Genomic DNA, 14,913 nt, shown 5'->3' with positions numbered 1-14,913 from the left:
GCTTAAACAGGCGTGTTGGCGGCATCTAAATGCTCTCAGATGCTTGAGCCACACCCGCTGGGGCGCCGACCGCTCTACCCTGTTACGGCTCTACCAGGCGTTAATCCAGTCCTGTCTGGTTTATGGGAGCCTGGCTTATGGCTCAGCATCCCCATCTGCGTTGCAGGTGCTGGACCCAATTCTCCACAGCGGGATACGCCTTGCCACTGGTGCTTTCCGTACCAGCCCTGTGGACAGCATACTAGTGGAGGCAGGTGTCCCTCCACTGCGGTTACGGCGCCGTTTGCTGGTCGCTTATGCTGCCCATGTTTTCAGCTTGCCCGGGCATCCTAACTATTGGCTACTATTCCCAGAGTCGCACGTCCATCTTCCAGAACGTCGACCCAGGGCTGGCAGTATGATCGCGGTCCGCGTCTGAGAGCTTCTCTTTGGGCTTGGGGCCTTACTTCTTGCACCTCCTTTCAGGGCACCTCTGCGTACACCCCCATGGTGTGTGCCTCGCCCTCGCCTTCAGCTGGAATTGGCACAGGGCCCGAAGGACTCAGTCCCTCCGGAGGCCTTCCGCCACCGCTTTCTTTCCCTCCTTGCAATGTATCAGGGCTCTGGCATTGCGTACACTGACGGCTCGATGGTTGCTGGTCGTGCCGGTTATGCGCTTACTCCAGGGGACCATTCCGAACAACGTTCATTGCTGGATGGCTGCAGCGTTTACACTGCTGAGCTGGTCGCCATCTTTCGTGCCCTAGAGTATATCCGCTCCTGCTCAGGTGAGTCCTTCGTGATCTGTAGCGATTCCCTGAGCGATTTACGAGCTCTCGACCAGTGTTTCCCTCGTTTTCGTCTGGTGATGGCTATCCAGGAGTCCCTGCATACTCTTGCCCATTGCGGCCGCTCTGTGGTCTTTGTGTGGACCCCCGGTCATGTCGGTATCCCGGGCAATTAATATGTTGACCGCCTGGCGAAAGAAGCCATCAGTAAACCATCTATTTACATTGGCCTCCCAGAGACTGATTTGCGAGCAGTCCTCTGCCGAAACATTTTTGCGCTTTGGGACGCTGAATGGTGCGATCGGATCACACCCAATAAACTCCGTGCCATTAAGGAGACGACGACTGTGTGGCGGTCATCCATGTGAGCCAACCGCAGGGACTCAGTCGTCCTTTGTCGGCTCCACATTGCCCACTCTTGGCTGACACACAGTTACTTACAGCGTCAGGAGGACCCTCCTCTGTGTCACTGCGGGGCGGCTTTGACAGTGGCCCACATTTTGTTGGCCTGCCCCGTTTTAGCCGTGGTCAGGCAGACATTTGCGCTGCCTGATACGCTCCCTGCCCTTTTAACTGATGACCCTGCTATGGCTGGCTTAGTTTTAAGTTTTATTCGGGCAGGGAGTTTTTATTATTTAATTTGAGTGTTTATGTTTTATTTTATTGTTTTGTGTTGATTCTGACCTTTGGCCTACGGTTTTGAACTGAGTTTTTAATGTGTTCTCGGTGGTTGGCTTTTCCTTTTTTATTCTATGGTCGGCCAACCACCGCCATACTCCGTGTGATTTTAATTTGTTATGTCTGTTATTCGTCTGAGTTTTTCTTGTCCTGTGTTGTCTGTTGTCTCTATTATCCGTTTTTTTACTCTGTGTGGTAGTTTTTAAGTTTTGGAACAAGGGACCGATGACCGTTGCAGTCTGGTCCCTTTAATCCCACAAACCAACCAACCTAGCTACCATCCTGTTTTGATAAGTTTCTCTGAAGGGGAACATAAATGCACAATTGTGTTTACCTGATTTAGACCAGTCAGATGTAGTGTAGAGCCTGGTCACTCACTGCTGCAAAACACTTCGTACTTAAAAAGGTAACAATTCTACAAGTCCTTTGCAGACTTTTAACTACAGCATAAATTTAAAAAAATGTACTGGAGTTGTTCAGAACAAATAAGCTAGATGACATAATGAATACTTTGAACTTCAGTAGATTATTCACTGAAAAACAGTTGTAGAAGTGGCATTAGTTATTTAAGTAAACTCTAGCAGGCAGAGTCTCAGAAAACAGACTCAGTTTCAATCATAATTCATGATTAGTAGACTATACAGTTATTTCTACTATTTTTATGAACACATGTCCCCATAACACTCGTGGAAAAATTCTTCTTGTCTTCCCTCTAGGAATTCCAACTTGAGTTCCCAAAGCATCTCTGTAATACTTCTATGTTGATTGAACCTACCAGTAACAAATCCAGCAGCCTGCCTCTGATTTGCTTTGGTGTCTTCCTTTGAACATCACAGGATTGTTTTTCCTACTCTTCTGCATTAACTTTATTTCTCTACATTTAGAGCGAACTGCCATTCATCACACCAGCTAGAAATTTTGTCTAAGTCATCTTGTATCATCCTACAGTCACTCAACAATGACACTTCCCACATGCCATGTCACCAGCAAATAGCTGCAGATTGTTGCTCACCCTGCCTGTCAGATCATTCATTTATATACAGCAAATACGAATGGCCCTATCACACTTCCCTGGGGCATTCCTGGCAGTACCTTTGTCTCTGATGAACACTCGCTGTAAAGGTCAGTGTACTAGGTTTTATTACTTTAGAAGGTTTTGAACCACTCATATATCTGGGAACCTATTCCGTATGCTCGTACCTTCATTAACAGTCTGTGGTGGGGCACAGTCTCAAACACTTTCCGGAAATATGGAATGTGCCTGTTGCTCTTCATCCACGATTTGCATGATATCACGTGAGGAAGGGGCAAGTGGAATTCTGCAATGCTTTCTAAATCTGTGCTGATTTGTGGACAGAATTTCTGAATTTTGTTTTTAAACCATGGTGGGTCTTTTCCATCCATAATCCACTTGCCTGGCCCATGCTTCTCCAGGACCTGATTTGAAATCCATATAAACTTTACCAGTAATTCCTGTACATCCATCATACTGGAGCTAAATGATGTGCATTCATTTTGTAAGTGGGATGCTAACAACTGTTTATGTGCTTTTTTCCCCATTGTGTGTGGGCTGTCAAACTAGCTTCGCAAGACAATTTTAACAATAAATTGCCGAAGTATTTGTAACAAATTTCTTGAATTTACTGCCCTCTAGAAAAGTTCTCGTGCTCAAATTATTCTTGGGATCGAGAGCTGGCTGAAACCTGAAGTAAAAAGCTCTGAAATATTGAGTGAGACATGGACCATATATCAAAAAGAAAGATTAGATGCCATAGAAGGGGGAGTGTTCACTGCAGTCAATAAAAATATTGTGTCTGTTCAGGTCAAAGTTGAGCCTGACTGTGAGGTTACCTGGATGCATGTAAACTCAAGTTAATTTTCAGATGTTTTTACCAGCCACCCAATTCCACATTGACAGTTTTAGAATCATACAAAGAAAGTTTACACTCAGAGTAGCACAGAACTATTAGTTGGAGGCAGTTTAATCTACTGAGTACAGACTGATATGTATATGGATTCATTGCAGGTGGTACGGACAGAAAGTACAGTCTTGTGAAGTACTTTTGAAGTTTGCATTTTACATGGTCTGATTTCCCTCTGTGCTTATTGACTGTCAAGCATTCATCAGAGGGCCTCAAACTACCACCTGGGAGAGGTAGTGCACTTCACAAGTACTCTGCTATTTGAGTAGCTGCTTTTTTTATATAGTGGACCCGTGGCCTAAAGAGGGAAGTTCAACAACAATCCACTATAGCACAGGTCCAGAATCAGTGAACCTTTTGTTGAGGCCCTCCACTTGGCTGCTAACCAAAGGACCCCGATCAGTTCAAAGACTGATGCTGCAAATTGTGAGCTCTACTTGCACCTCATGCATGAGGCCAGCAGCCTTCACCACTTGAACCAGCTGCTCATATGAGTTGAGGATAGCCTCAGAACCCAAGTGAGAGACGTAATTTGTGCAGATGTGAGCAGCAACTTGCAGAGGACTGCACCCAGCTTCTTGATAGCTGCTGGCAGGGGCCCCTCCACATCTCGGATGAGGCCCCCTGGCAGACATACAGAGTGTACATTGGATTTCTTTCTGGCCTTGGACACTATTTCCATAATGGGCTCCATAACGTGCCTAACATTTTTGCTCCCGATAACTAGCAAGCTCCTTTCCTTGTGTACATGCTCGGATCCTGCTGAAGAAGTGGCCACCTGTGCACTCACAAGGTGAATGGGCAAGGCCAGACAGCCAGCCTCCACCTAGAGCAACAGAAACGTGTTACGACCTGCCACTCACCGTGTGGTGAGGGCGGATCCACTGTGTAAGGTACACTGCAAGAAGCCTTGGCGGCAGAGCCTGTGGGCGAAATAAGTGACACCTTAGATGTCCTGTGGAACTTGCCAGATTCCTAACCTCACTATACCCTGAGACAGCAGCCCGAAGTTGACTGACTGTGGCCAAAATAGTCTTCAGGTATTGCAAACTGTGGCCAGCTCTTCATGTGTCTGCGTGCATCATGCACACATGCTATTCATCCTAGTACTACTAACTTAAGAATTAACTATAAAAGCACACACAGACAGGAAAATAGGAAACTTGCTACCTTTGTGACATGTCAATGAGGGAGGCTGCTGCCTTACTGAATAGTGTTGCTGGTTGTACAAAAGAAATGACCAGTATGTTACATCCTGTGTGAATCTATAGTTTACAGTTACTAAAAGGTGAGATTACACTTGTTAAATACGAAAACTTGCACCTGATTTAAGAAGTAAAAATTAAAAAAAAAGGTAAATATGTAACTTGCTGCTCTGCTGGTACATCTAATGTGGGTACTGGAAACTAACTAGGCTGAGACAAATGGTTGCTGCCTGTTCAAAACAAACAAATGACAACTGCACTGTAGATTGTGCAAATCTACACGTTATAGTGACTGAAATGCAAATTTACATGTGGTAATGGCTACAGTGCAATCGTTTGCTGAGGTGGGCAATGTTGGAAACATTATAGTTCAGGTGCAACCTCTGTTGGTACAGGGTGAAAATCATTGAACTATATGGGGAAGAAAAAAAACTTGATGTTGTCGATGATCTCCTGAATAGCTGTTTTCAGCACAGCAATGGTTTTGGGTTATTAGCATACACCTTATCTTTAATATAGCCCCACAAAAAGAAGTCGGATGTGTTCAGATCCGGAGGATATGGTGGCCGGTCAAGGCCCATGCCAGTGGCCTCTGGGTACCCCAGAGCCAGGATGCGGTCCTCCAAGTGCTCCTCCAGGACATCAAACACACCACCTGCTTTGATGGGGTCGAGCTCAGTTTTGCATGAACCACATATTGTCAAAATCAGGGTCACTTTGGATAACGGGGATGAAATCGTCTTCCAAAGCCTTCGTGTACCGTTTGGTAGTCACCATGCCATCAAGGAATATCGCACCGATTATTCCATGACTGGACATTGGACACTACACAGTCACCCATTGAGGGTGAAGAGATTTCTCAATCGTGAAATGTGGATGCTCAGTCCCCCAAATGCACCAATTTTGCTTATTGACAAACCCATCCCAATGAAAGTGGACATTGTTGCTGAGCCAATCCATAATAATTCCCATCATGCCCTGCTACCAACCATGCAGTTTGAACATCCTAATACAAAATGCAGTTTGAACGTCCTAACGCAAACTGTTCAGAAGTTATGGTGATTTTATTTCATATAGTTCAATAATTGTCACCCTGTATCTTATGCAGCGTAGTTCGAAATACCCTCACTTGAAACTGCCACCTTAAAGTGTCTGCATACTTCTACTACTACTACTACTACTACTACTACTACTACTACTACTTCAACTCCCTATGCAAGTTATATGCAGTGTTGTGACAAGAAATGCTAGTGGGATTTCATGGGGAGAGAGAATAGCAACTGGAGCGATAGACTGTGACTGAGTAATTGCTGCAGTCATTAGAGGCAGACCCAGCATTAGGAAAGGGGAAGAACATGGATACAATGATGACACTTGGGTTAAAGCATACTTATTTTCATTTTATTGTACCCTCTAATACAGGTATGTACCACATCAACATAAGTGAAATTAGACAAAATGTATTATTAAGCAATAATTTTTCATGCCTGTCTCTATCCTTGAACTGTATTGTATGCTGAGACAATTTTCAGCTTGCCCAACCAACCCTATGATAATGGATGAGCTGTTTATTATTTATGTGTTCTAGTATTCCAACAGAGCTTCTGTGCAGTGTCATGAAAAATGAAATTCAGAAATGTGTTGCAAGCTGTTCTCCATTCCAGTTGTGTTGATCGATGTAGATAAACATTTTCGGACTGTTAGGATGCAGACCAGTCATAAACAGTCATGCACTAATATGCCACAACAGATTGTTCCTTAGTAATGGAAGCAGTCTCATTTCTCATGCGTAGAGGCTGTATGTTGCACCAAGGGCGTGCATGCTGGTCAGAGTGAGAGAGAGAGAGAGAGAGAGAGAGAGAGAGAGAGAGAAACAAACAACTTTAAATATGTCAATGGAAGTTGTCGAAGATGACCAATAATGCCTCACATGGTGACATTTGCAGATTGGCAGGTATGGCCATGCAGCTGAGCCCATTTACGCATAGCAGAGCACTGCCTTTACTCACCATTACACTTCACACTGCATTGTCATATTTCTCACTGCCATGTTTCCTTAGCCACATGGTATGGCCAAGCACCGCTTGGCTTGCACTCGACAAGTGTTTGTCCACATGATGGTGGTGGTGGTGGTGGTGGTGGTGGTGGGGGGGGGGGGGGGGGGGGACTTCTGTCCATGTGGAATGGAGCTATATGGAAAAGCGAGATATGAGGAATGAGTGCCATTGACGTGGTTTCACCACATGGAAGCACTACTCTAGTATTTTAGTGAGACACAAGGATGATTGACAGATAATGGTAACAGCTTATGTTACTTCTCCTAAATGACTGGCATCACCAACCAATACAGCGACTTCACACTGTACCCTCTCCTGAGGCTGGTAGCTTTTGGCACTACCATTCTTCTAACTCCCCTTTTCAGTGACAACTACAGGCTGCCTTGAGCCCAGATAATAACTATATGGCATTGCTCTGTGTGGATAAGCATTTAAAGGAGTTTTGCACCCTTGTACTGACCAGGGAATGTGGTTTCTTGGAGGAAACTAGAGTGTTGAACATGCAGTGCTGCTGGGTAATTTGGTGGTGTCCAGTAGTCAGCTTTAAAGTGTCTTACCTCATTGATGTGGGATGGTGTGTGTCTACCTCCACAACCTGCCATTATTAACTCTTTCGACACTTTTAGCTTTTCTACATATTTCAGATGGATGTGAACTCACTCTGTCTATTGCATCTGGCAGTGTGGTAGCCCACAGCTGGCTAACATATATACTGGTGTCAGGCTGTTTTTTATACTATGATGTTATTTTTCTTGGATTCTGTAAGCTGAAACATTTTGTTAACTGATTCTCTACTCTGTAATTTTGGGCCCACACATTTTGCACTGGTAATGAACTTGCTACTTGAAAGTAACTAAACCATTTCACTAATGCTATTAAATTGTAACCTAGTGTGACTCACAAAACTACTTGGAGTTTCTGACACTATTGTAAGCTGAAAGTGGTATAACAAGCCAAAAACTAGTGTAATGAAACAAGTACTTATTGAACAGTAGATAAAGTAAAGCCCACATTATCAGATTGCTTATGACTTTTGTTTTTAGTGTGTGTCATGATATTTCCTCTCTTTGATATATCTTGTTATTCATTTGCAGCATTGCTGTTATATTTGGATTTAGGGAAATTTTGGCTGCAGAAAAGTGGTAACGTCTATTTGTGTGTTTCAGATTGACAATCAAAACAAACCACATGGAGTAGCTTTGTTTGACTATGACTCTCCCCATCCAGATGATTTATCATTCAAGGTAAGACTTCCATATTTTGTATATTTTTTATCCTAAACTATGAAAAGTAATGTATTGGTGTTTATATACTGAGAGATTTTTGTAGTATTGTCAGTACTACCTGCTGTAGGTTTTGTGCTTCGCAAATGATGGCCAAAAGCAGTCTTTCTTGTTTGGTCTTATATGTTCCTTGTATCTAGTTATAAAATTCTGACTAGAAGTGTGAATTGTGATTTATTAGTCTCATAACATGCACTTACAAATCATGTGATTATGGTACAGGAGACACGTCAAAAATTACAATCTAGAATCTAATATTAATTTTTAAAACTATATTTAGTCTATGTAGCAGTATCTATATTTTCTTATTTTCCAGCATAGGTAAATATCTTTCTTGATAATGGACTTTTTTTTCCCCACAATATAATGCTAATTTGCAGTTGGATTCTGCTCAAATTATCAGTTCATCTTCCATGAACTCTTCTAACGAGTAATAACATTTGTGGATAAGAATTGGATAAGAATATCCTGTAACTTTTTTAGTATCCCTAGTTCCTTGTTTAGAATGTTTTTGCCTTTAAGTTTGTTGTAGACCTTCATTCGCATATATTCAATCTATGGGCAGGAAGCATAAAATTATTTTTTTTTCCTTGTACTGTATGGATGATCAAATTGGTTTTTAATGAACAGTTCCGCTTTGTTGTGTAAAAATATCATTAGCTCGTATATGTATAGGGAGGGGACAGTCAAAATTTTTAGTTTCTGTAATAATGGACAGCATGACTTTCTTTGCTGTGCAGTGCACATATTTCTGATAATTTTCTTCTGGTGCTTCAGTACACGAGATATATTATTGGAGCTCCCCCAGACAATAATGCCGTATCTTATCACTGCTTCAAACTAACTTAGATATGCTACTTTGTGAGTGGACATGTTAGTAGCACTTGATATATGCATGGCATATGCAAAGCTACCCAGTTTGCTGCACAGGTACTCAATATGTGTGTTCCAGTTTAAATTCTTATCGAGGTGTAGACCTAGAAATTCAGCAGAATTCACTTCCGTTAATTCTTCACTTCTATGATTTATACTAATTTCCTGGTCTTTTGACTGTTTGGTTCTGAATTGAATCAAGTTTGTTTTTGATATGTTAAGCTTCAGACCATTTAACTGTCACCATGACTCTAGCCTGTCTAATGTACCAGTGACTCTATAAGGAATCGTTTCTGTTTCTTCGCTTTCTATCAAGACAGACGTGTCATCAGCAAACAGAACGGATGGTGAATTTATGTTTAATGGTAAGGCATTGACATACAATAGAAAGAGAATTGGACCGAGGATCGAACCTTGTGGGACACCCTGTGTTATTGTTTTCCAGTCTGAATGGTCATTCTTTGTTTTCTGTTCTTTGTTTTCTATTAGATAAGTAAAAAGTAAGCCATTGAAGTACTGCACCCTTAATCCCATAGTTTTCTAGTTTGTCAGGTCGCAGAAAATTCTGGCTTCTTTACTGTTTTTGTCTAGAGCTGTGCTAAATTTTTCTGTTAAATTATTTATGGCATCTGTGTAATTTTCCCTTGCTGGAAGCCAAACTGATTGCACAAAATAATCCCCTGTGATACACTGAAGTTTTGGATTTGGATAGCAGCTACTTTATCGAAAATTTTTGACAGCACTGGAAGGAGGGAGATAGGACAGGGTGTATACGACCCGGGAAATCCGGGAAAAACCCGGGAAGTTTTTCATCCGGGAGAAAACCGGGAAAAACCCGGGAATTTTTCGGAATTCCGGGAAGTTTTCATTGTTTTAGCTTTCAGTTAAATTTTTGTAATTTTGACTGCAGAATTGATTCACTAGCAAAGAATGTTATTGTATCCTGCTACTGGTACTGCAGCAATAAAATATAAACGAGAGGGGGAAAAAATTTAGTGGCAAAGGAAATGTGCAATTTACGACAACAAAACACCGTGCACACACAAGCGTTTGCAGATAGCAAAAATATGTCAAAGGCTGTAATTCTTCTTAACAATAAACTGCTTGCTATGAGCATGACGTAACAACTGTTCACATTAGGTTCGTTTGACCAGTTGCCAGTGGTCTGTTGCACATGCGCATTTGACTAGCGTATAAGCAGTACCTTCTCCCGCTTCCCGCTACTTGAAGTTTGGCTGTTAGCTGTATCGGTAGTAGCAGCAAGCAGCCAGATGCAAACGAGAAAAATTTTTCTCGCGCGCCCTAGCTGCCAGATTAGCGCTTGCACAGAGTTGTAGTGGGGAGGGGGTTAGTCCTACGTGACCTGTGTTTACGTAAAGTGATTTCGATGCTTCTCTTCATGTACAGCTCCCACGTCAAATGAAAACAAAATGGATTTCTGTGGTCGGGAGCTGTCAAGTGAATTAAAATACATTCACATAATTCCGGAAGGCAAAAATATATTATTAATTTCAGTTTCTGATTTTATTTTCTTTCCAAGTTAGTAGCAGTCAAGCATCAATCGCCTTGCAGAAGAATGAATTTATTTTTGCAAGTTTGCTAAAGAAATTCCGCTGAGGCAATCATTTTATTTGAAACGAAGTGTTTCATTCTACAGTATTGGCTAGTTCCAAAACTTCAAGCCGAATTATGCATTTTAGTATGGTTTACGAAATTTCGATGCTCGTTGGAGTATCCTCTGATGCCCTGTTTCTTTTATGGTGCAATGTAAGCTCTCTTAGTGCTTTATACCCACGAACATGCGGGCTTCCTACACCACTGCAGTTGCACATGCACAATAATGCTTTTTCTGGAGCTCTCTGGCAACTGGTAAATCGAACCTATTTCTAACAGTATTGCGAACGGTGGTTAGAAAAGCGTTACTTTCAAAGTAAATTTCTTTTCACGCATGATGAATTATGTTACGTGTGAGAAAGTGGGATGGATATCTAAATCACAGAGTGTTCGAAACTGAACAGTTTGAGGACCAGCCACTTACAAGAATTTCGAGCCGAGGCATTTATGTCATAATTTTAAATTTACTGACACATTTGCGTGATGTATCTTAAAATATAACACACGCAAAAAAAGATCAATATTACATGTGGAAGTTTAGCTTCTATTGTAGCGTGTTAATCTTAGAGACCAATATTATATGTGAAAGCTTAGCTTTTCTTGTAGATATACGGTACTGTGTACATTAATGTAAACCGTTAACTTTTCCTCTTGTGTGTTCGCGCTATGTAACCAGTAATCTTGCTATTGGTTGACTATAACATGTGTTCTATGCTATGAATAGCTGCTGTCATCGGCTGGCAAGATCTCGTGGCTTGAGATATGACTCGCTTACAAAAGGACATCGCAACATCGGTTGCAACATTCCGGAAACTAACGCGCTGTGTTTGGTGCAATTCGAATTTATACTTTCGTAATACGAAAATATGCAGCGTATATGTTGCTGCAAATCAAAGGTCTTTCCAAAACTTCTCTCCTTTTTTTTATTAAAAGTCTCTCCAAAACTTCTCTGCTCCATCTTTTCTTTTTCTTTTTTTCTTTTTTGGGAAGTTCTACGCAGTTATATAACACGTTAACCATTCAAAGGATTGATAAGTTTTACAGTTCTGAGGGAAAATCTACGGAAAACCTACTGTCACTTAGCACAGAAAAAGTGTATTTTCGCCCGGGAAAAAGCATATTTTTTAAACGGGATATCCGGGAATTTTTTTTCTTTGTCCCCGTATACACCCTGTAGGACGATAATTCCCCATATCTTCTCTTGACCCTTTCTTAAAAAGTGGTTTTATTTCCCCGTATTTTAATGATTCTGGAAAACAACCTTCTTCAAATGATTTGTTGATTAATTCAGCTGGTGGAGGACTTACTATTTTGTACACTGATTTAATTACTTTCACAGGTATCCCATCCCAACCCACCGAATTTTTATTTTTTAGTGATAATATAATGTCTTCTATTTCTTTCATTGTAATATTTCTAAATTAATTTTTTTACTTCTTTATGTGATGGTGTTGGTATTTTTTTATATATTTATTTAAATATAGAATGTTAGAATGTGAGTAATAAAGATTCTCTTAAAACTATTTGCTACTGCTACTTGTTTGAGCCCCCCCCATTAACCATAGACCTTGCCGCTGGTGGGGAGGCTTGCGTGCCTCAACGACACAGATAGCCGTACAGTAGGTGCAACCACAACGGAGGGGTATCTGTTGAGAGGCCAGACAAACATGTGGTTCCTGAAGAGGGGCAGCAGCCTTTTCAGTAGTTGCAGGGGCAACAGTCTGGATGATTGACTGTTCTGGCCTTGTAACACTAACCAAAACGGCCTTGCTTTTGTGGTACTGCGAACAGCTGAAAGCAAGGGGAAACTACAGCCGTAATTTTTCCTGAGGGCATGCAGCTTTACTGTATGATTAAATGATGATGGCATCCTCTTGGGTAAAATATTCCAGAGGTAAAATAGTCCCCCATTCGGATCTCTGGGCAGGGACTACTCAAGAGGACGTCGTTATCAGGAGAAAGAAAACTGGCTTTCTACGGATCAGAGCGTGGAATGTCAGATCCCTTAATCGGGCAGGTAGGTTGGAAAATTTAAAAAGGGAAATGGATAGGTTAAAGTAAGATATAGTGGGAATTAGTGAAGTTTGGTTGCAGGAGGAACAAGACTTCTGGTCAGGTAAATACAGGGTTATAAATACAAAATCAAATAGGGGTAATGCATGAGTAGGTTTAATGATGAATAAAAAAATAGGAGTGCGGGTAAGCTACTACAAACAGCATAGTGAACGCATTATTGTGCCCAAGATAGACACGAAACCCACACCTACTACAGTAGTACAAGTTTATATGCCAACTAGCTCTGCAGATGATGAAGAAATTGATGAAATGTATGACGAGATAAAAGAAATTATTCAAGTAGTGAAGGGAGACGAAAATTTAATAGTCATGGGTGACTGGAATTCGTCAATAGGAAAAGGGAGAGAAGGAAACATAGTAGGTGAATATGGATTGGGGGCAAGAAATGAAAGAGGAAGCCGCCTGATAGAATTTTGCACAGAGAATAACTTAATCATAGCTAACACTTCGTTCAAGAATCATGAAAGAAGGTTGTATACATGGAAGAATCCTGGAGATGCTAGAAGGTATCAGATAGATTATATAATGGTAAGACAGAGATTTAGGAACAAGGTTTTAAATTGTAAGACATTTGCAGGGGCAGATGTGGACTCTGACCACAATATATTGGTTATGAACTGTAGATTAAAAGTGAAGAAACTGCAAAAAGGTGGGAATTTAAGGAGATGGGACCTGGATAAACTGAAAGAACCAGAGGTTGTACAGAGTTTCAGGGAGAGCATGAGGGAACAATTGACAGGAATGGGGGAAAGAAATACAGCAGAAGACGAATGGGTAGCTTTGAGGGAGAAAATAGTGAAGGCAGCAGACGATCAAGTAGGTAAAAAGACGAGGGCTAGTAGAAATCCTTGGGTAACAGAAGAGATACTGAATTTAATTGATGAAAGGAGGAAATGTAAAAATGCAGTAAATGAGGCAGGCAAAAAGGAATACATACGTCTAAAAAATGAGATTGACAGGAAGTGCAAAATGGCTAAACAGGGATGGCTAGAGGACAAATGTAAGGATGTAGAGGCTTATCTCACGAGGGGTAAGATAGATACTGCCTACAGGAAAATTAGAGAGACCTTTGGAGAAAAGAGAACCACTTGCATGAATATCAAGAACTCAGATGGAAACCCAGTTCTAAGCAAAGAAGGGAAAGCAGAAAGGTGGAAAGAGTATATAGAAGGTCTATACAGGGGCAATGTTCTTGAGCGGAATATTATGGAAATGGAAGAGGATGTAGATGAAGATGAAATGGGGGATATGATACTGCGTGAAGAGTTTGACAGAGCACTGAAAGACCTAAGTCGAAACAAGGCCCCGGGAGTAGACAACATTCCATTAGAACTACTGACGGCCTTGGGAGAGCCAGTCCTGACAAAACTCTACCATCTGGTGAGAAAGATGTATGAGACAGGCGAAATACCCTCAGACTTCAAGAAGAATATAATAATTCCAATCCCAAAGAAAGCAGGTGTTGACAGATGTGAAAATTACCGAACTATCAGTTTAATGAGTCACAGCTCCAAAATACTAACACGAATTATTTACAGACGAATGGAAAAACTGGTAGAAGCTGACCTCGGGGAAGATCAGTTTGGATTCCGTAGGAATGTTGGAACACGTGAGGCAATACTAACCCTACGACTTATCTTAGAAGAAAGATTAAGGAAAGGCAAACCTACGTTTCTAGCATTTGTAGACTTAGAGAAAGCTTTTGACAATGTTGACTGGAATACTCTCTTTCAAACGCTGAAGGTGGCAGGGGTAAAATACAGGGAGCAAAAGGCTATTTACAATTAGTACAGAAACCAGATGGCAGTTATATGAGTTGAGGGACATGAAAGGGAAGCAGTAGTTGGGAAGGGATTGAGATAGGGTTGTAGCCTCTCCCCGATGTTATTCAATCTGTATATTGAGCAAGCAGTAAAGGAAACAAAAGAAAAGTTCGGAGTAGGAATTAAAATCCATAGAGAAGAAATAAAAAATTTGAGGTTCGCCAATGACATTGTAATTCTGTCGTAGACAGCAAAGGACTTGGAAGAGCAGTTGAACGGAATGGACAATGTCTTGAAAGGAGGGTATAAGATGAACATCAAAAAAAGCAAAACGAGGATAATGGAATGTAGTCGAATTAAGTCGGATGATACTGAGGGAATTAGGTTAGTAAATGAGACACTTAAAGTAGTAAAGGAGTTTTGCTATTTGGGGAGCGGAAAGTAACTGATGATGGTCGAAGTAGAGAGGATATAAAATGTAGACTGGCAATGGCAAGGAAAGCGTTTCTGAAGAAGAGAAATTTGTTAACATCGAATATTGATTTAAGTGTCAGGAAGTCGTTTCTGAAAGTATTTGTATGGAGTGTAGCCATGTGTGGAAGTGAAACATGGACGATAAATAGTTTAGACAAGAAGAGAATAGAAGCTTTCGAAATGTGGTGCTAGAGAAGAATG

At 41.3% G+C, this 14,913-nt stretch overlaps 1 protein-coding gene across 1 annotated transcript in view; it reads left to right on the top strand.

Annotated features, from left to right (window-relative positions):
- Positions 1-14,913, top strand: part of LOC126249036 (SH3 domain-containing protein 19) — a 112,207-nt gene that overhangs the window by 61,925 nt on the left and 35,369 nt on the right. Inside the window, exon 5 of the mRNA XM_049950654.1 lies at positions 7,796-7,873. Coding sequence (XP_049806611.1) covers positions 7,796-7,873 — 78 coding nt within the window. The remainder of the gene's footprint in view (positions 1-7,795; positions 7,874-14,913) is intronic.

Source organism: Schistocerca nitens, chromosome 3, assembly GCF_023898315.1.
Source record: "Schistocerca nitens isolate TAMUIC-IGC-003100 chromosome 3, iqSchNite1.1, whole genome shotgun sequence".
NCBI lineage: Eukaryota > Metazoa > Arthropoda > Insecta > Orthoptera > Acrididae > Schistocerca > Schistocerca nitens.
This window is presented reverse-complemented; position numbering and strand designations above follow the sequence as displayed.